Below are 20,782 nucleotides of genomic sequence, written 5' to 3'. Positions count from 1 at the left end.
GATTGTACCCGCATGACTTAGCTTTATTTGCTCAAACATAAAGATGAAGTGCTAGGAGTTTTTAAATCATTTCATGCTATGGTGCAAACACAATTTTCTGCTAGGGTTCAGGTCCTTCGATCAAATAATGGTGGTGAATATGTCAATCACCAATTTTGTGAAAATTTTCAACAACATGGTATTATTCATAAGACTTCATGCCTCCAAACGCCTCAACAAAATGGCATTGTTGAGAGAAAAAATAGACATGTTTTTGAAACCGCTCGTGCTCTCTTAGTTGGTGCCCATACTCCTACTCGATTTTGGGTTGACGTCGTTACCATTGCAGTTCATTTGCTCAACCGAATGCCCTTTAAGGTGTTGGACTTCCAAACCCCCTTACAAGCCCTCTCGGGCTATACACCTGTGCCTGCAATCTTGATGCTTCCCCCATGTGTATTTGGGTGCGTAGCATATGTCCATCTCCATAAAAACCAGCGGACTAAGCTAGACCCTTGTGCACGAACTACTTATTTTTGGGCTATGCTTTTCACCAAAAAGGATATAGATGTTATGATCTCACTTCTAGTCGCATGTATATTACTATGGATGTCACCTTCGTGGAAACCTAAACATTTTTTCCACCCAATTCTCCTCTTTAGAGGGAGACTAGACAGGAAGAGCAGAATTGGACAGAATTAAATTGGTCGAGCATATCTGAAATACATGTGAAACCGGGGCAACCAGAACACATTTCTCTAGCTACTGAACATCATGAAGATGATCACGAAGAGTATGTTACTTCCCCTTCTACAATACCCGAAAACCCAACTCCTAAGAATGATTCTGAGTTAAGCTCCTTTAACACAAATATCTTGGCACCTCCTATTGGTTATGTGTTACCTAACAGGCACAATCGTGGCAAGCCTCCAAGCTGCTACTCACTAGACATTGAGGGAAGAAGATCAAGATATCCTATCACCAATTATGTGTCCACAAAGGAGTTGAATGAACCTCTTAAGACATTTGTGCATAAAATTTCTATGTGTCACGTTCCAACAAGGGTAGAGGAAGCCTTGGGAGACCTAAAGTGGACTCAGGCAATCAAAGATGAAATTAAGGCACTAATGAAGAACAAGACATGGAATCTAGTGCCATTACCGAAAGAAAAAAAAACAGTGGGGTGCAAGTGGCTATTTTCCATTAAACACAAAGCTGACAGATCTATAGAAAGATACAAGGCAAGACTCGTGACAAAAGGGTATACTCAAACATATGGTATAGACTATCAAGATACTTTCTCACCAATAGTTAAATTAAATATTGTTAGAGTGTTGATATCTCTTGCAGCATATTTAAATTGGCCACTACATCAGTTTGACGTGAAAAATACCTTCCTTCATGGCGGGCTTGAAGAAGAAGTTTATATGGACATCCCTCCAAGCTACTCAGTGACCACGGGAACTAATGAGGTGTGTAAGTTGCAACGAGCTTTGTGTAGGTTAAAACAATCGCCACGAGCATGGTTCGGGCGATCCAGCCTGGCAATGAAGAAGTATGGTTTCCAACAGAGCAATGCAGACCACACTCTGTTTCTAAAAAAACAGCAAGGAAAAGTCACGGCTCTTATTTTCTATGTTGATGATATGGTCATTACAAGAAATGATATTGAAGAAATCTCACAGCTCCAAGGGCAATTGGCTAGTGAATTCGAAATGAAGAATCTAGGTGGGCTCAAGTATTTCCTTGGGATAGAGGTTGCCAGATCAACCCAAGGCATATTTTTATCCCAAAGAAAATATATTCTAGATTTATTATCTGAAGTTGGATTGTTGGAATGCAAACCAGTGGATACCCCAATTGTCCAAAATCATAAACTTAGGTTGTATCCAAATCAGAAACCAACTAACAAGGGAATATATCAACGGTTAGTTGGCAAGCTCATTTATCTCGTCCAAATATTGCGTATGTTGTGAGTGTAGTAAGTCAATTTATGCATTGTCCAAGTGAAGAACACATGGAGGTTGTAATTTAGATACTAAGGTACTTGAAGTCTTCTCCAGGAAAATGGCTCATGTTTTCTAAGAATGATCATGTGAGAGTTGATGGTTATACAGACGTAGATTAGGCTAGGAACATCTCTGATAGGAAGTCGATGTCAAGGTATTTCACATTTGTAGGTGAAAACCTTGTGACATGGAGAAGTAAAAAACAAAATATGGTGGCACTCTCCAGTGCAGAGGCAAAATTTCGTGGAATGGCCAAGGGTTTGTGTGAGCTTCTTTGGCTAAAAAGACTACTAGTCGAGATCGGTTTTGCTCCCAAGTCTGAAATGAACCTCTTTTGTGACAATAAAGCAGCTATAAACATTTCACACAATCCAGTTCAACATGATCGAACAAAGCATGTAGAGGTTGATCGACACTTCATCAAATATAACCTAGAGACTAATACAATCCGGTTTCCATTTGTCAAATCTGAGGACCAGCTTGTAGATATACTTACCAAAGTCATGTCAAGCAAAGACTTCCACAACTCACTTATCAAGTTGCGCATGAAGGATCCGTATGCATCAACTTGAGGGGGAGTGTTGGCGTGAGTTGTGTATTAAAAGGAAATTAAAGTAATTATAGAAAGTGGGATTTCTTTCCTTCACATGTTAGCTTAATTATAGGAGCAAAATCTGTATAGCTTAGAATAGAAAATATATTCTGATATGTACTCGTAAGGTTGTAGTAATAGAATAAGAACGATTGAATAAAAATGAAGAACTTTTTGACATATAATACCACTAATATATGTTAACGATTAAGTGACATGTACACTTTTAATGTTATTGTAATGAAGTTTATGATAATCAAAGTTTGATTTTATCAATTTTCGATATGTTATATATAGCATATGTTTAACTGTTAATATATAAAGTGAATGGCTTTCTTGATTCATGAAATTTACTAAATCGATTTGTGCATCAACCACTTTTGATTGAACCATAAGTATGATTTTGTTTATGGTGTTGCATCTTTATATATATATATATGATGACGGTTGATGTTACATATATGTATATGAATTATGATTTTGTGTCAATCATTATTTGGTTCTAATTGCCACATAATTGTTTATTGCTATTAATATACAATTTGAATAAATTGAATTCTTTATGATTTTATATTATAAACTTGATCCTTTTATGAAGGAATTGCATATCTTACAACTTGGGATCATAAGTTATTTTTTTTGGAAAATTACCTTTTATGCTTTGAAAATAGTATTATGAAAATCTAACATGATTGAAATTTTGATTTAATTTGATATTCATATTATGTATGTCTTGTAGTGACTAAAATAGTCAAACTTTAGTATTTTAAATATTGAATTATATAATAATTATTTATATTAAACAATTTCAAATTCACTTATGAACAATTTGTTAGTCACCAAAGTGGTCGAACCTTAAAGTATTGCATCTATTAAATTGTATAATATTGTTATCGATTACCTATTATGTAATACTTATAGGTGAGATGATATAATGACATATAAGAATAACTGAATTGTTATGGGTTAAAAACCATTCGGTTTAAGGTCATATGTAATTATTTATATGAATTATACATTATTGTGAATGTAATATAAATTGACACTCATGAGATTTTGAGGTAAATTTCGCATAAATATAAATGGAACTAATTATGTGAGAATTTGTATATAATCTCATATTCTCGCTATAGCAACATGTCTTGCATGTTTATAATTTTGTATTATTATTGGTTTATAGAAAGCCTTTAATATTTGTCCTATTTATGAAGTCTCATTATATGTTTGACAATTCTTATTATAATTGTTATAATATTATGTTTTTCCAATAAATTTATATGTTTAACTATTATATAATGTTTATAATAGTAGTTAAATATTAATTTATCACAAAGTAGTGTTTATAAGATAATTATATTATCATGTAGGAGTTCATATCATTTATAGCATGTTAGTCACCAAAGTAACCATACTAGAAAGTTTGATGAATATCCTCTAAAGGTGTAAATGTTGGTTATTACAAAATTTTGAAATTCATATAATGTAAAGTTTGTTAGTCAACAAAGTAGTTGAACTTGAGTGTTTTATAAATATATAATTGAATGCTTGTGTTATTCAATTGTTCATTACTGATGGTTGCTTGCAATATATTTAAGTACTTGTTGAATGAGTATATTGAAGTTCATTAATCATAAGATATTTAAGGATTTACACAAAGGTAAATTAACCACTTTATGAATAATGAATATGCTGGGATAAATCATATTCTTTAGTTAGACTATATTTGTACATCCAAAGATTGCAGATGTATTTTTAACATAGACTATGAAGTGATCCATTAGAAAAAAAATTATTAAAAATGTCATAAAATTATTATATATTGCAATATCTACCCAAAGGATAGTTCTAGTATATATATATATATATTGTTTTTCTAAATTATTTGTTTGAATATAACTATATTTTTACTTACAGCTTATCAAGTTTAATCATGAAAATAAGTACGATATTCTATGTTACAATACAATCCTCATTGATCTAAACAAACCCCCACACCAGAGTCAGAATTTCTCTTTAAACCTTTGGATGATGTCTTGAGTTTTCTTAATATTTGATTGATTCTCGCTATGCTTATAACTAACTTTTTGGATTAAGTTAAAATGGCTATCCTTAGCTTCAATTCTTTTAGAAATGGTGGTGGATCTTAATCATTAATATTTCTCTCATTAGGGGATAAGCAAATCCAAAAAGAAAATCCTAGATGGTTGTCTACTCTATAGAGTATTTATTCTTAAGTTTTGGAATAATGTTTTAAAGCATTTAAGTTTAAGGGTTGAAGAAGTATACGCTTGGTAATTCTATTTTTAAAAGGTTTTTATTAAAATAATTATGATATTTTTAAATTTTTAATTAAATATAAATATGCTTTTCAAGCCATAAGTTACATTAGGAAGTGAAAGCTATTAGCATTTGAGAAACTCTCGAGTTTAAACACCCAGAATCAAAAGATCATTCTAACACAGAATAATCCATAGCATATACTCATGGTTGAATAGTAGAAGGCAAGCTACAAGTAATCCAAGAAAAATGGGAGCAAGTTCTACTGCAGTTTCATCCCTTTAGGGAGCCTACTTGAAGGATCAACAATTCCTAGATCAAGAGAAGGAAGACACTGAGATGGGGTTGGGCAACAGAGCTCTAGGTTTGTAACCAAACGCGACCCCAAGGCTTGAGTATATCATTAGATTTTGGGCAACAATGAAGAGATACATATCAAGCTAAATACTGAACTGGGGTTCCTTGAAGAAGGGGCTTAAAGAAAGTGATGGCATTAAATCAAGTGTGCAGAGAACTACAGACATTCTCTGATTGCTAAGGTAATCAACTCTTGTTAAGCTGTGGATGTAGAACTCCATCTCCTACAACCAAAAGGGTGGAGGGTGAGACAAGGTGCAGCATAGTCTGGTCAAATCTGTTCTGGGTGCAGAGGGCCATATTTTCTACTCTTTTTAAGTAGCAGCTCTTCCTTTGGAATCCATCAGAGCTCAAATAACCCCAGTCCACTCTAGCTTCCAACTCTCTTCAGCATTCAGCTGGCAAAACCCCGCTCTAGCACTACTCTTAGAACAAAGTGTTCCAACTTAGAAATATGTAGTAGACCTTGTCTCCTAAGGTCATCGCCAACCTTTCACGTTGTTTCTGCCTCAGAGACCACTCACATATCACAACAAGATAAGAAAATGGGATATCAAGTAGAGTTACTTCTAACGGAGATAAAATTTAAAACTAGAAAATCAAGTCCACTTTCTTTCATATAAATACCTATATTTGGCATCCCATTTAAAAAAAAAAAATCAGTCTAATATCTTCCTTTCACTTACTATTTTCACATTTCAAAGTAACTAAAGAAATCAGCTGCATACCATCAAACAGCTTTGCATTGCATTGTACCTAAAAACTGCAGTGCCATCTATCAACTCAGTTTCATTGATGCAAACTTTGTTGCCACATCCATGGCCTCCTTCAGGAGAGATGCATCTGTTCCCTGGAATCATTCAATCATTCAAAGCTCAGATTAACAAACAATATCAAATGTAGGTAAATCAAATAATTAACAGAGGGAGAGTTTTTTGATTGAAACCTCAGAAGTTATGCAGTGTTTTTCTCATGCACCACTACAAAAACAGCAGTAATGTATACACATGATTCGAGCATAAACCCATCATGATTTGAAAATTTCTTCTCCCCCACCAGGTAGGTTTTAGGTTAAGAGTTAAACAGCGATTTGAATAATTATTAAACTCAACAGTCCAAACATTTTTCTCCTTCTGGAATTCAAGAATTTGGTTTACGCCACAAATAATTTGTTGGAATCCTAATATTGTACATTCCCAAATATAATTTGTAACCCACTTCAAGAAGAAGTGAGGTTAAGGATTAAGATCCAAGAACTCAAACAAAAGGAGAAAATGGCTAACCTGGCCTTGAGCAAGACCACCTTTTCCTTTACCGCACCTCCCTTTTAGAGGCCCTAAAGCTGCTGTCAACCACTCAGATACCTCTAACTGCTTGAACTTCTCTCCATTCTCTGGTACTCCAGCATACACCACAGCCTTGTTTGTGGTCTCATCTGTGCTGAAAACCATAACAGATATTCCCTGTCCACACCAACATATAGATACAGTCAGTGAAAGTTTCCATACGCCAAACAAGATGCACATTTTGGGGGAAAAAAAAGGCCAAAGTCAGCTAAGGACCTTCTGCTCAATGACTTTCAGAACTGCTTCACGGACTGCAGTGGTGTCCAACCCAACATCAACAAGAGAAATGCAGAAGGCCTTTCCATCTGAAGAAGCACCGTCTGCCATCTCAGTGGCAACCTTGACCGCTTTCTGTATATTTTCTTCAGCAATCTTCTTTTGCTCCTTTCTAACTTGATCCTGATGGAATAAGGTAATTTACCAAAGTGTAGCACATCCACATTGAGGAGGGACTAAAAGAAAAGAGACATATTAAACCATAAAAAATAAGTGTTTTCGCTAATCCCAGCTGCAATACCTGAAGTAGTGAAATCTTGGTCCTGAGATCAGCTTTCTTGGGTGCGGGAATAGGTGCTGCATCCACACGACTTCTTAAAGAAGCTACTTTCTGTGAAGAGGAAAAGAAAATTCAACTGACAATAATAACAGAAAAGGCAAAACTTCCTGGGAATTTGAAATATGGTCCACGCAATAAAACCCACCAAATGACAATCCCTATAAGCTTCAATTCCCAGACATCAATTTCACCCAACATACAGTCCCGCCACAACATGACAAGGGTGTGGGTGTGGGTGTGGGTGTGGGATCCTTGTAAGATACTCATATTTTGTTTCAAATAGCGACACTTTTGACTTTTTTCATTCTTAAAAATAGGGATAAAAGAGAAAATAGAGCAAGTTTTTTATCAAGAATATATTATTTTTTGCTTCTAATAGATTTTTATTGATTTTTTTTTCTTTATTATGTCATATCCAAGTATCATGCAAGATCATATTTCAGGTGAGTTCCCATATCCCAAAATTTGAGATGTGAAGGATCCAGACATCTAGACATTCACCAGCATCCAACACACATTTATATCTATGTAACATAGCTCCATTTGGTATCCATGAAAAGTTATGGGACAAATATTTCACATTTTGATATGAATTCAGTAAAAACCTTTTCCAGCAAGCTTCCTTCTGCTTCAGATGCAGCATCTACTTCCTGCTCAAGTGAAAATGCCAATTCCATAGCTTTAAAAGCGCTATCAGTTGTAACAGCAGTTATTCTTCGGATTCCCTTAGCAATTCCCTCTTCTGATAGAAGAGAAAAGGCCTTAGCCTCTCGTGTATTTGATATATGGGTCCCTGAATATATCCATGAACAAGGTTCATTACAGAATTGAAATCAAGGCCACAAGAAAAGGCACTCAAAAGTTACAAGAAATTAACCTCCACAAAGCTCTGCAGAAACTGATAACCATTCTGCATTATCTGGATCAGCCAGGAGATCCTCCACTTTTCGACCAATTGTCACAACCCTAACTGGGTCAGGGTAGACCTAGAAACCAAGAAGTATAAAATATAGATTGCACTTTAGCATCAACTACAAACTAGAATGAACATTTATGTGTCTGAACCAAATTTAAATGATAATGTTAATGGCAGTGAGCAGCTTACTTCTCCAAAAACAGCTCGTAAACCATTAATACGTTTTGCATCAGCAAGGGTTGCCTCCTTCCCATATACATCTAATTCATCTTTGATCTGATCATTCACGATACACTCAATTCTTCTCAAATGATCAGGATGTATGGGCTTACCTGTTCAATGTTCATATGCATTAAAAACAAAAATGAAGGTTTATAGACAAGTAAACTAAGAGTACGAATTACCATGAGAAAAATCAAATCGCAATTTTTCAGGAAGTACAATGGATCCCTTCTGATCAACATGATTGCCAAGTACTTCCTGCATTCATGTAAAAACAGTATTTAGAGAGCTAAACTGAACAAAGTAATTAAAGAACTAACAGATTTCCATGTAAGGCAATCATTTTGGACATACCCTCAGAGCAAAGTTCAACATATGGGTACAGGTATGGTTAGGTGCAATGAGCTTACGCCTGTCATAGTCAACCTGTTCAAGTCACATGATACTAGATACAGTCACAAACAAAACCAAAATCAAATGAACAAATCATAATCCAGGAAGATGATAACCATATAGTCTACCTTGCAAATTACTTTATCACCCACAGAGAATCTGCCAATCTCTCCAGTAACTGAACCAATATGAAGAACAAAACCTCCATAAATTTGAACATTGCAAACTTGAAATGATCCACAAGAGCATTCAAGTGATCCAGTATCAAATATCTAAAACCACAAATGTCTGATGTCATATATACATTCAACATATCAGTTGCAAGGTAACAATACAAAACAAGCACCTTCAGACAGCTGAACTATGCTTTGTTTATGTTCAAACATGTCTCAGTTGCAAAAGCCAAGCCATAGAGACTGCATGAGCACTTGCATATCTTCCTTCTTTAGCCAACCCCCCTATCATTTATAGAGATGCCAAATCCATGAGTATACTGCCAGATGACAATCTAACTGTTAAGGTATCCAATTTTGGAACTTCAGGTGCTGATTCCACTGGATCAAACTGTCATAAACACAAAAGTAATAGGGACACTCAGGTACCTGGACCCTCAGTATTTGATTATCGGAAATTTAATTGCCAAGAGTGATGTCTATAGTTTTGGAGTTGTCCTCATGGAGCTCTTAATGGGACTGAATTCTACTCCTAGTGGGAGGTGTATGGATGATCTAGGAATATCATCCTTCAATACTTTCTCTCATCACTCAAGAAAAGCAATCATCTGTGACATTTTGAATGTTTACATTAACATTAATGATGAAGCTGAAAAGGAGCAGATGGAAGGTGCTATTGGGCTTGCAAAGAGATGTCTAAGTAGTTGCGTCATAGAAAGGCTTAATACAACTTAGTCCACAATGCATGATTTTAGATATTTCTTACACAATACATATTAAGAACTCAACACAAAAGGTTTAATACAACTTAGTCCATAATGCATGATTGTATTAAACCTTTTGTGGTGTGTTCTAAGTACGTATTGCATAAGAAATATCTACAATTATGCATTGTGGAATAAGTTGTATTAAGTCTTTCTATAACACTACTACTCAGACATCTCTTTGCAAGCCCAATAACACCTTCTGTCTGCTCCCTTTCAGCTTCATCATTAATCCTAATGCTAACATTCAAAATATCAGAAATGATTGCTTCTCAAGTGATGAGAGTAAGTAATGAATGATGATATTCCTATTTCAATCATCCATACATCTCCCACCAGGAGTTCAGTCCCATTAAGAGCACCATGAGGACAACTTCAAAGGTATAGACTTCACTCTTCTCAATTAAATTTCTGGTAATCTGATACTCAGGGGCCAGGTACCTGAGTGTCCCTGTTACCCTGTTACTTCTGTGTTTATGACAGTTTGATCCAGTGGAATCAGTACCAAAGTTCCAAAATCCGATACCTTAGTAGTAAGATTGTTATCTAGGACTAGGATTATCTTCATAGACTTGACATTTCTATGAATGATAGGGGGATCAGCTATAGAATGAAGATATGTAAGTGCTTGTGCAATCTCTACAGAAATGCTCAGCCGGTCTTTCCATGAGTTTTAATTTTTTAGAACAGTACAATAAATCAACCAATCCAAGCATGAGGTAGGGAGTACAAAACCTGACCACCTTGCTCAGCATAGAAACTTGCGGTTTCCAGAATGATACCAACTTCATCGCCAGCTGCAGCACTTTCCAAGAACTCAGTACCAGTGTAGATGGCCTTTATCACACTTTCATGGTCCTGAAACAGTAAATGAATAATGAAAACATTAATTAAAAAAATGAAAGATGATGATTAATCTAATTCTGGAACATGAGGCAATGAACACCATGTAAGTAATTCTATCCAAGGCAAATGATGCAGGCACTCTCTTTCTTATGGAATAGATCCGAACATCGAAAATTATTTTCTAAATTCTTACGAACTATTAAATGTGGCTACATGTCTCAAATGCATCTTGGAGTTGTGTCTGTGACCATGTTCATCCCAGTATGGCTATTAAATGGAAATTCGTGCAAATATATAACCCCCAATGCATATTTCTTTACAAGTCAAAGAGTGCAATTCCTCTGGTATTCTTTACCTATGAAATGTAGGGCATCTTCCCCCCAAAGATTGGTGTGTCTACTATATATTTCCCCAACATAGGTCTTCTCATGTGTCTAACAATAGCTCAGATATATCTTCCCTTGTTTACTTCATAAATGCACAAGAAAAATACATGCCTTTCAATTACAGAATTTTTATGAATATATTAAACACATGCTGGCATGCATGCTCATGTGAATATAGTGATTTTACTATGTGTAGACATTAAGGATTTATCAAGTTCAACACCCAGGTCCATGTTAAAAAGTGGCAGTCGTGTCCACTTCCATGTCTACAATTAATATTCTAAACATCAATCTGCAAGTAAATCTGTTAAACAAGCTCATCCACCAACCTCGAACCATGTAAACTTGCTGATATCATCCGTTGCAGCAACCCCCATCTTGTGCAATGCTGCAGTAGCATCAGCATCCATGACTATAGCACCACCAGCTTTCTGCCAAGAATGATAATTAGGCATAAAATGAGATCAATATAAAGCATTTTCCCTATTCATTTTTCTTTCATAAAAGAATGTTGCCATTGCTCTTTTCAGTAATTCTTTTGTTTCCTGTGTTAATTTTCCTCTTCATTATCTTCATGTAAATAACCACACTATTAGAAAAGATAGGAAACACCAAGTAACAACCAACTACCTTATTCTGAGCATTCCTTGATCTCTCCCTTGCTTCATCCATGGCAATATTAAAACCCATAACATCCACCGTTAAACCTCTTTCTTCTGCCATCAACTGGTAGAAAACGAGTATTAGAATTTGAAGGCACATAGGAAAATATGTATAATCAAATGAAAAAGCAGTTCAAGTACCTGAGTCAGGTCTAGTGGGAATCCATACGTGTCCCACAAAACAAATGCTTCCTGAAACCAAGAGATTAATACAGTCACAAATCCAGAAGCAGAGTTTTGTGTCAATTAATTCTACACAAACTGAAATATATTCTAAATCCATGACCATCATGGAACAGTGCCAAAGGTTGAGCAGCAGCATCTTCCCCCTCTAAGAAGTGGTGCTTCTAACATTGAAAGCTAGGTAAGGTTTTTATTCTAAATTTCTCCACAATTTAAACAATTATGGGTGAAAAATAGACATCACTATGAGAAACTAAGAGCCATTATTCTCACTAATCCATACAGTTTAATATTTGACCATGATAGCCCAAGTAGCTTTGTTTCCATAGACGAGGCACTGTAGATAAAAATACTAAAAAAGATAGTACCATAATTAGAGACTTGAAAACAAGGCTGTCTGTTCTAGGAGGTGAAGAATGACACCAACTTTTCTTTATAGGTACCCTTTTAGAATGACACCACTTCTAAATGATTCCTTGCAGATTTTGGATGACCATACCAATAGTTTTCTGAATATGAATTAGGCCTTCCTTCTGGGATTTCTTAGGAGCTTGTTCAAAGTCTTTGAGGGAGTCATAAAGATTCCATACTCTTTTTGCTTCTCGAGCCAAAAGAAGGAAGCAAAATATCATTTAATAAGGTAAGAAAAAAGAGAGAGAGAGAGAGAGAGAGAGATGTGAAGTCTTTTCAGGCTGAGAAAGTATAAATTCTTTTTGGTCCATTGCAGTTGCTATAGCAGGTGGGATAGCTTATTAGCCTGTCAATGAAGTTAGAACTGAGAAGCTATTTTTCGTGTCAAGTATGTATATCAAATTCTTTTTGGCCCACTTTAGTTGCTCTAGAAGATTACAAAACAAGAGAAAATAAATGCATTCAGTTACAAAGAATGCAAGCATGGTTCTGTATATTAAAATCAAAAGACAAGAAAAAAAAAAGGCAGGAAAACTAAAATAGATATGTGTATACCTGTCCACTCAATATCTTCCCTTGAACTTCCTGAGCAGCCTTCTTAAATTTCTCAATGCCCTGAACAGGTTCATGGTTAATCAACTTCATCTTAGAGATGTAAGCATTTGTTGGATATCCTCTAAGTACCCAACAACAAAAGTGAAGCCTATATTATTTATAATAGAGGAACAAAATACTCCAAATTGACAAGGCATATGTTTCAAAAATTGTTAGTAAACAAGTCCCATGAAAGAAACCAAAGAAAAACAAAAGAATGCAGAATTTTTTTTCATCAGAAACAAAAAGACTTAAATGTATGACTTTTACCAAAAAAAAGCCTTAGTCTAGAATCTTCATGCTTACCTTAATCAATGTCTTGCCAAAACTGACTTCTTCTGCTGCAATTATGCCCCTGATGTGCATTTCATGTTGTTTTAGCTCTGGAAATACATCACCCATCACTTTCACCACAACACCGACAAGCCTAGATTCAGAACAAACATTAACAAAAGCTTATCACCAGCAATCTATAGAATTAGAAATTTGAAATTAAACATGTAGACTTAGATGTTCAAAAGGCCATTCAGTTTAAAGAGAATAAAAAAGGTACTTTAAAGAACAAGATAAACTTCAAAAGCAACCAATATAGTGAACGATCAAAACAAATGTAAGAACATTTGTAATTCATACCCATTGAAAAATCCTTCTTGAGCTTTTAGGACTTCACTTCCATACCGAACAGCTCGACGAAGAATACGTCTAAGAACATATTCACGACCCTCATTACCTACAAACAAGATTGATGTGATTTCCATCAGGAAAACAATTCCAAAGACATAATTATGCAGAAAAAGCACTATTTTTCACAAAACATTTCCATCCCGATCCCAATCCCCCATAAAAAAAGAGAATTAAAAAAAAAGGAACAGAACATAATCAGTTTAGATTTCAGTTTGTGCTGCCATATATGCATATATTTTAAGTTTCTTTTTAACAAGGAAGATACTTAAATTTATTTGCCCTTAACCAAATCAACAATGATTCCAACACTACTAATACAGGAAGCCAAATAGACTATACAAATCCCTTATATTACGCTTTACATGTCAACAAGCATGTGCAGCCTATATCAAAGACCAAAAGCCAGTATATACATATATATTACTGCACATATCAACAAGCATCCACAGCCTATATCAAACGCTAAAAAAGCTGATAATGACATCAATTTGATGATAGGAAAATCGAGAACTTGTCAACAACTGATGCCTTAAGTTTGCATTACCCCACCTGGACAAGAACCATCAGCAATGGCAAATGAAAGAGTTCTTATGTGGTCAGCGACAACCCTATATGCCATATCAACTTTGTCTACATCTTCTGTTCCAACTTTTCCAGAATACAGTGGTGCTCCAGTCGCCTACAAACAAACCAAGAAAGCAGAAGCATTAAAGAATTATAATCTACAAAATATTTTATCGGATAGAATCTACAAAATAACCAAGTAAAAATGGCATCAAAATATTGGTGCAGCTATACTAAAGGACCAAAAATCAAATGCCACACAACCAAGGAGCACCAGACTGCACACTCAATAAGGGAGACTAACGAAGTTAAAAATATAGATAGTAGACCTATTTTGTCATGTCATTACAGAGTGCCACAACAATATGGTATTTCATAGGTTATAATAGAACTATTTGGATAAATAATTTAAAACATTAGGTAGACAAGTCATCAAATTCAAATTCATAGAAGACCTAACCCTCATGACTCCACCACTGTTAAAGTCATCACCACAAGACCACTACTAACCTTCTTCACCAATCAAACATTGTCATTATGAGCCATTGACACTGTACCCACCACACAGGCACTGACACCACCTTACCATCACTGTCACTTTTTACCTTCAATTTTGCAACCACCACACTATGTTATCAGCACCACCACCAACACTATTCTGTTACCACTATCCCCACCGCCACATCACACCATATAACCATCTTTATCTGTGGAACCACCATACACACCTTCATTGTTACATGTACCAGACAGATGCTACTACCACCTTTTTTAATGCCAAAACAGACATCACAGCCTCTGCCCTAAATTGACCAACACCAACTCCACCAAACAAGTTTGGTACTTTTATAGGACACAAAAGGAGTTTTGGATAATCATTACCAAATATGATTCTTTTCTTCAGAGCGTCTCTTTCTAAAAAAGATCGCAATACAAGCAGGTAGCAGACAACAAGATAAAACAAAACCTAGCAGATCCAGAGTTAAGCTAAAAGAATGATAGATGACATCAACATTGACTGTATTCTAGTTCAATTTAAAGCATCAACTCCAGTAATTATGCAAGCGAAATCAGTATCAGGAACAATTTAAAATAACCTAGATGTCAGGTTAGAACCATCATCTTTGCCCATGTCAGTGACCATCATACAAATGATTGAACCATGAATAACCCAATTATGAAAAAAGTTAAATGACAACCAAAACAATTTTATTTCAAAAATACAAAAAATAAAAAAGCAAAAAGTTTATTGGTACATGCATCTTACCAAGTGGATAGCATCAAAGATGGGTAGGAACACATCAGTATCATAATTGCTCATCTTGTTCTGAAGAATAGAAGTTAATCTTTCAAAACCCATTCCAGTGTCAACATGTTTAGCAGGCAAAGGCTTTAGAGAACCATCACTTTCTCTATTAAACTGCAGAAGAGAAATCAAACATCAAAACCAAAAAGTTCATCAAACTGGAGGAATAGCCCATATGAAAACAACATCATTTTAGTCTTCATTTTGTGTTGCCATATGTGCTGGAGAAATATCAGCAGGGGATAGTTGCATTGCATTTCAAGCTCCTTGAGCTTGCAATGTTAGATAACTCGTAACAGGGATAAAAGTTAGTTGATGAACAATAAGACATAACTACTAAAACAATACCTGAATAAATACAAGGTTCCATATCTCAATACAAGTAGGATCATCATTGTTAACCAACGATGTGGCATCTCGGTTACCAATCCTATTAAAATGTATTTCAGTGCAAGGACCACAAGGACCAGTATCACCCATCTCCCAGAAGTTGTCCTATTAAGAGTTGACGAAAAATGGAAAGTAATAAGATATAAAAGTTCAGTTTGCCATCTATAGCACATTAAAGAAAATATTAACATCCAAATGTGAAATAAACTAAGAAGGAATTGCAAGACCAATGCATGTTTCTTAACAATACCTGGAAATGGACAAAAAAGGGGTATGCAGGAGATATCACATTATAATACAATATTAAAAAAGGTCTGTCGTCAACATGTTGGGTGTAGGGCTCCATTAGAAAATCTTGGTTGTGAGAAAGGGCGCATCTGTCACCATTGCTTGAATCATCAGCCTGGTCAGGGACCTTAATTGTACTTGTTTCCTAATATTTGTTTGCTTGTCCATATGTCCAATATCAAGTTTTTTGCTGGTGAATATCCACTACCATGTGTGTCGTAGACATTTGAACATTGTTAAGCATGCCATTTTAGTATCACCAATCAGAATTTATTTTTCTTATTTTGTTAACCATGCAGTACATGGTATTCACATTGTTTCGAGAAACCTGATTGGTTCTTGTTGTCCCAAAGTTAAAATTTGATAAATAATTCATTTCTACATAAGCACTTGTGTCATTTTGAATCTTTTCAGGTTATTTACCATTCAATTTCAGCATCCGTATTGTATTTCTTCATTTTTATGCCACTTGTTCCTTTTCTTTGACCTTGTTCTTGTTTCAATAATTTGCACCTTCATTGAAACTAAATATTATAGGCATAATATTGATCAACATTAAGATGTCTGATCTAAACTTTTTCTTTATTTCCTTTTAGATAATAATATATAACAGAGTCTTGAAGTCATCTACATGCTTAATTCCCTAGTTTGTAGCATAAGAAAAAAAAATCAACTTGATTAAAATCTGGGAAAAAAATGTTTTATGCTTCATTTACCAATAAAAGAAATACTTGAGTCTATTTGTTATAGATCACTCTCCCTTTTGAATTGTGAACATTAAAGGTCAAACCAAGTATATCCAAATACCCTCAACACCTAGAAATAAATTAAGTGTATATAAAAACAAGAACTTTTCTGTAAATATTCACTAAAAGTAATTTTTTCTAATATTCACAATACATTTCTCTTTATAGGAAAATGCAGACATGGTAATTCTAATAATCACAATACATATATCACCTAAAGTTATGGGATGGCATGCTGCATGAAATTTTAGAGGAAAAAAAAAGAATTGAATAAATGCATACTTTACAACCAAATGGAAGTACATGTCCAGGGGGCAAAAACTTGAGCCAAATATCTCGAGCTTCATCATCAGGAGCAAGGCCAAGTTGCTCATCACCACCAAAATAGGTGGCATAGAACCGGTCCGTTGGTAATTTGTACACCTGTTCATCAATGAGCAATTAAATGAAGGACTATAAGCTGAACAACAACCAGACATACAGGTGAAAATCTATCAGAAGGAGATATGGTCGACTCCAAAGATTACATTTCTAGAATTCAATCAACATATAACAAATTTTTTCCTCTCATAAAGTCCACATCCTCCCATTTTTTTGTCAACTACAATTTTTTTTCATTTTTTTATAAAGAATGTTAATTACAAATTGCAACATACCTCAAAAAAGGCAAAAGCTTACTTAGTTCCTTTATTGAGTCTCATTAACTTTATTGCATACTAGCTTTCTTTAAATTCGTAAGCAGCTATGTCGACATGATGCTTAACTCAACCATTCACAGGCCTAGGTAAACAAGCTAGTTAATACTGATTAAAACATTTTCCAACAGATATCCACTTGCCTCTGTAAGAAGCTCCCAAGCCCATTCAATGGCTTCTCTTTTAAAATAATCACCAAATGACCAATTGCCAAGCATCTCAAAGAAGGTATGGTGGTAAGTATCTTTCCCCACATCATCAAGATCATTGTGTTTTCCACCAGCTCGAATGCACTTTTGGGTGTTGCAAGCACGTGTGAGCTTACTCAAAGGAGTGTTTGGATCAGCAGTCCCTAAAAAGATTGGTTTGAACTGGTTCATACCTGTAAAATTAGAATATTTCCCTCTGAATGCTTGATTTTGCAATTATGCAACAAAGAAGTTCTAGAAAGAGAAACATTGATACAAATGTATAAAATAAGGAAAAAGAACATAGAAGACTGTTCTCAAATAGGCAAACTCAATTTAATGTTAGGGTTTCAAATACAAAAAACATGGTGTGAAACATCTAATATGAAGATTAAACAGGCCTTAGTAAAAAATTTCCATGTATTTTATTTTAAAAATAAAAAAGAACGATCACCAAAATTATCAACCGTTACAAGTTAACAATAGAATTTTAAATAAATTAACAAAAATTTATCATGTCATAGTTCATATATAAAAGAATAACCATATATATGAAATACGTTCTCATTTCCACACGCTGACCATACCTGTATCCTACCTTTTGTAGTTTCACACCTAGTCCTTTTTTTTTTCCAGATACAAAAAAAATATAGAAAACGCTCTCATGATTCTGTTAATGTCGCACATCTGATGCTAAATTTTACAGTTCCACAATTTCAAATACAAACAAGTATGATAGTATCCTCATGATGTAGTTTTGACTTAACTTCAAATGTCATATTTAATCATATTCAGGATTGTCCAATTCCTAAGAATGACCTATTTAATGTCACTGAATACAGGATCATACAATTTCTATGGACCAAATGGAAGACCATGAAAAGTATAGCATATTCTAACTTTCTAGCATGGAAGTTCCTAATAATTCAGTGTTCATCTCTGTTCCATAGGTTTCCTGGAAGTGTATGGAGCCCCAACTTCTTCTCTTTTCCAACCTTTTCTAAGCTACCAAACAGAGCAAAAACAGTCAATTAAAGCTCCATCATTTCTTTCTTTTTTCTGTTTGTGCATCAAGACCCAAAATTTTTAACTTCTCTCAAGTTTTCCCACCATTCCTCAGCAACCAAACGGAGAAAAATTAGTTAAGCCAAGTTCCATCATTTCATCAACAACATCTAAACGAAAAAGACCCAAAATTGTCAAACTTTTTAAACTTTTCCTCAATTTATCAGCAACCAACCTTCCTGTATTTCAGAAAAACAAAAAAAAAAACAAAAAAACCTTATCTTCCTTTTAAGGTTTCCCACCTTTTCTCAGAAACCAAACAGAGCAAAAAAAAAAAAGTCAACCCAAATTCCATCATTTCATTAAGAACACAAAAAAAAAAAAAAAGACCCAACAATTTTCATCTTCTTTAAAGCCTTCCCATCTTCTCTTAGCAACCAATTCTGTGTGTAATTCAATAAACCCAAAACAAAACATAAACAAAAACAGAAAATATATATGAAAAAAGGATCCAAAACTTTTACATTTATAACTTTCCCAAACAACTTTCCGAGCAACCAAACAGAAATGGAAAGAAATAAATAAAATAAAAACGAACCAGCATTGGCAAAGAGGAGAGTGGGGTCATTGAGAGGCACAACAGGGCTGGATACCCAGTTGACATGCTCCTTGGCTTCAAAGAAACTGATGAAGGTGTCTCTGACCTTGGCCGCCGGCCACTCCGTAACCGTTGGTGGTAGCTCCGGCATCGTTGGAATCAACCGGAGACGACTAAGACGACGAAGAAGAAGAATAATGAAAAAGTGAAAAAGCTCTGAAAGGTCTAAGCCACTCTCAATATGATTCTTTTAAGTTATTAGTTATAAGTTATAACTGCCTCCCTCCATTTTTCTCTTTCCTTCTGTTCTCTTGACTTGAACGTTTTTATTTTTATTTTTATTTTTTCATTATATTTCTTTTTAAAAAAATAATATTATTAAAAATATAATGGAAATGGTTAAAAAAATTCATAAAAAAATTAAATAATTATTTTTAATAAAAAAAATTATTTAAAAAAAATACTAAAAAACAACTCAAATTTATTATCAAAAATAACTTATTTTAGGGAAAAAAATCTCAAAAAGCTTTTTTAACAAAAGTTTATTAATAAATTAGAAGATTATTTGCATGAACAATTTACAAAAAAAACCCTTATTAATCATTTGCATAACATAATTTATATTTAATAAATTATATTTTTAAATAATAACCTTAAATTTTCTTAATATTGTAATAATCTTTTTTTATTAATATACATTTTGGTATTTGGTTAACCGAGAAACTTTCTACGGTCAAATCCTTAGGACTCTCTAGGGGAACCCAAAACATCAAGGTGTGATCACAACAATCGATAAATTCAAGGTATCATCGAGGGTAAAATTAAAACCTAAGTTCACCCGACCAATTAGGTTACTTGGTATGTAATTGATTCCATTTTTAAAGTCAAAGTAGTTTTATTAAAGTCATTTAAATATAAATAATAATAAAAAATTGCTACAAAAGAATCGACAATAAATGAAAATAAAAATAATTTTACATTTTTATATATAAAAAAAAAATCAAACTAAAAGTATTATTAGTATTATTCTTTTGAATAACATATGGGTAATAATATATTCTTCCCAAGTGGAGAATGTTTCACTTTTTTTATTCCTTTTCTAATGCTTGGGCATCAAGCTAGATTTAAGCCAATTAATAATCATATGAAATAAAATATTAAAAATTTAATTAAAATAATGAAGAAACTGATGAAGCGCAAATCAAGGAGTGAAAGTTGCACCCACCTTTTGGAACCCATGATCCAATGAGACCTTTTATTATTTATTTATTTATTTTTAGGCCAAAGATTCTAACCGTAGATGAATCTTATTCCACAAGGAAAGTTCCAAGTTCCTTCCAAAGAAAATTCTTCCCAATGTTTTGGGATTCATCCGAATCCATATCTAGTTAATGACTTCAACCATATTTAGAATGAAAAATTAGAAAATACCCTCATCCATGTTATTAAAATATGAAAAATATTTTTAATTTAATGATATTGATATTTAAAAAATAAAAAAATAAAAAAAGTTATATTTGATTATCATCCTTGGCAAAATTCAAATAATGTCCATAAACTTGCTCCAAAAGAAATCAAAATAATTATATATAATTATCTAAGCTTTATTTAATAGTGTCAATATCATTTTTTTTCTACTATTACTATTCACA

At 34.0% G+C, this 20,782-nt stretch overlaps 1 protein-coding gene across 1 annotated transcript; it reads right to left on the bottom strand.

The window, feature by feature from the left end:
• Positions 1-5,886: 5,886 nt before the first annotated feature.
• On the bottom strand, positions 5,887-19,364 carry LOC117932471 (alanine--tRNA ligase-like). The gene is made up of 23 exons (XM_034853732.1): positions 19,131-19,364; positions 17,483-17,721; positions 16,927-17,067; positions 15,569-15,715; positions 15,182-15,334; positions 13,900-14,029; positions 13,300-13,396; positions 12,973-13,093; positions 12,628-12,687; positions 11,620-11,670; positions 11,447-11,542; positions 11,146-11,247; positions 10,320-10,442; positions 8,776-8,919; positions 8,609-8,680; positions 8,437-8,512; positions 8,222-8,364; positions 7,994-8,102; positions 7,722-7,909; positions 7,078-7,167; positions 6,777-6,959; positions 6,498-6,677; positions 5,887-6,064 (listed from the first exon to the last, which is right to left on the bottom strand). Exons 1-23 carry the CDS (start codon positions 19,279-19,281, stop codon positions 5,993-5,995), a joined length of 2,868 nt encoding a protein of 955 aa, XP_034709623.1. The 5' UTR covers positions 19,282-19,364; the 3' UTR covers positions 5,887-5,992.
• Positions 19,365-20,782: the final 1,418 nt, after the last annotated feature.

Source organism: Vitis riparia, chromosome 15 (assembly GCF_004353265.1).
Source record: "Vitis riparia cultivar Riparia Gloire de Montpellier isolate 1030 chromosome 15, EGFV_Vit.rip_1.0, whole genome shotgun sequence".
In the NCBI taxonomy this organism is placed as follows: domain Eukaryota; kingdom Viridiplantae; phylum Streptophyta; class Magnoliopsida; order Vitales; family Vitaceae; genus Vitis; species Vitis riparia.
This window is presented reverse-complemented; position numbering and strand designations above follow the sequence as displayed.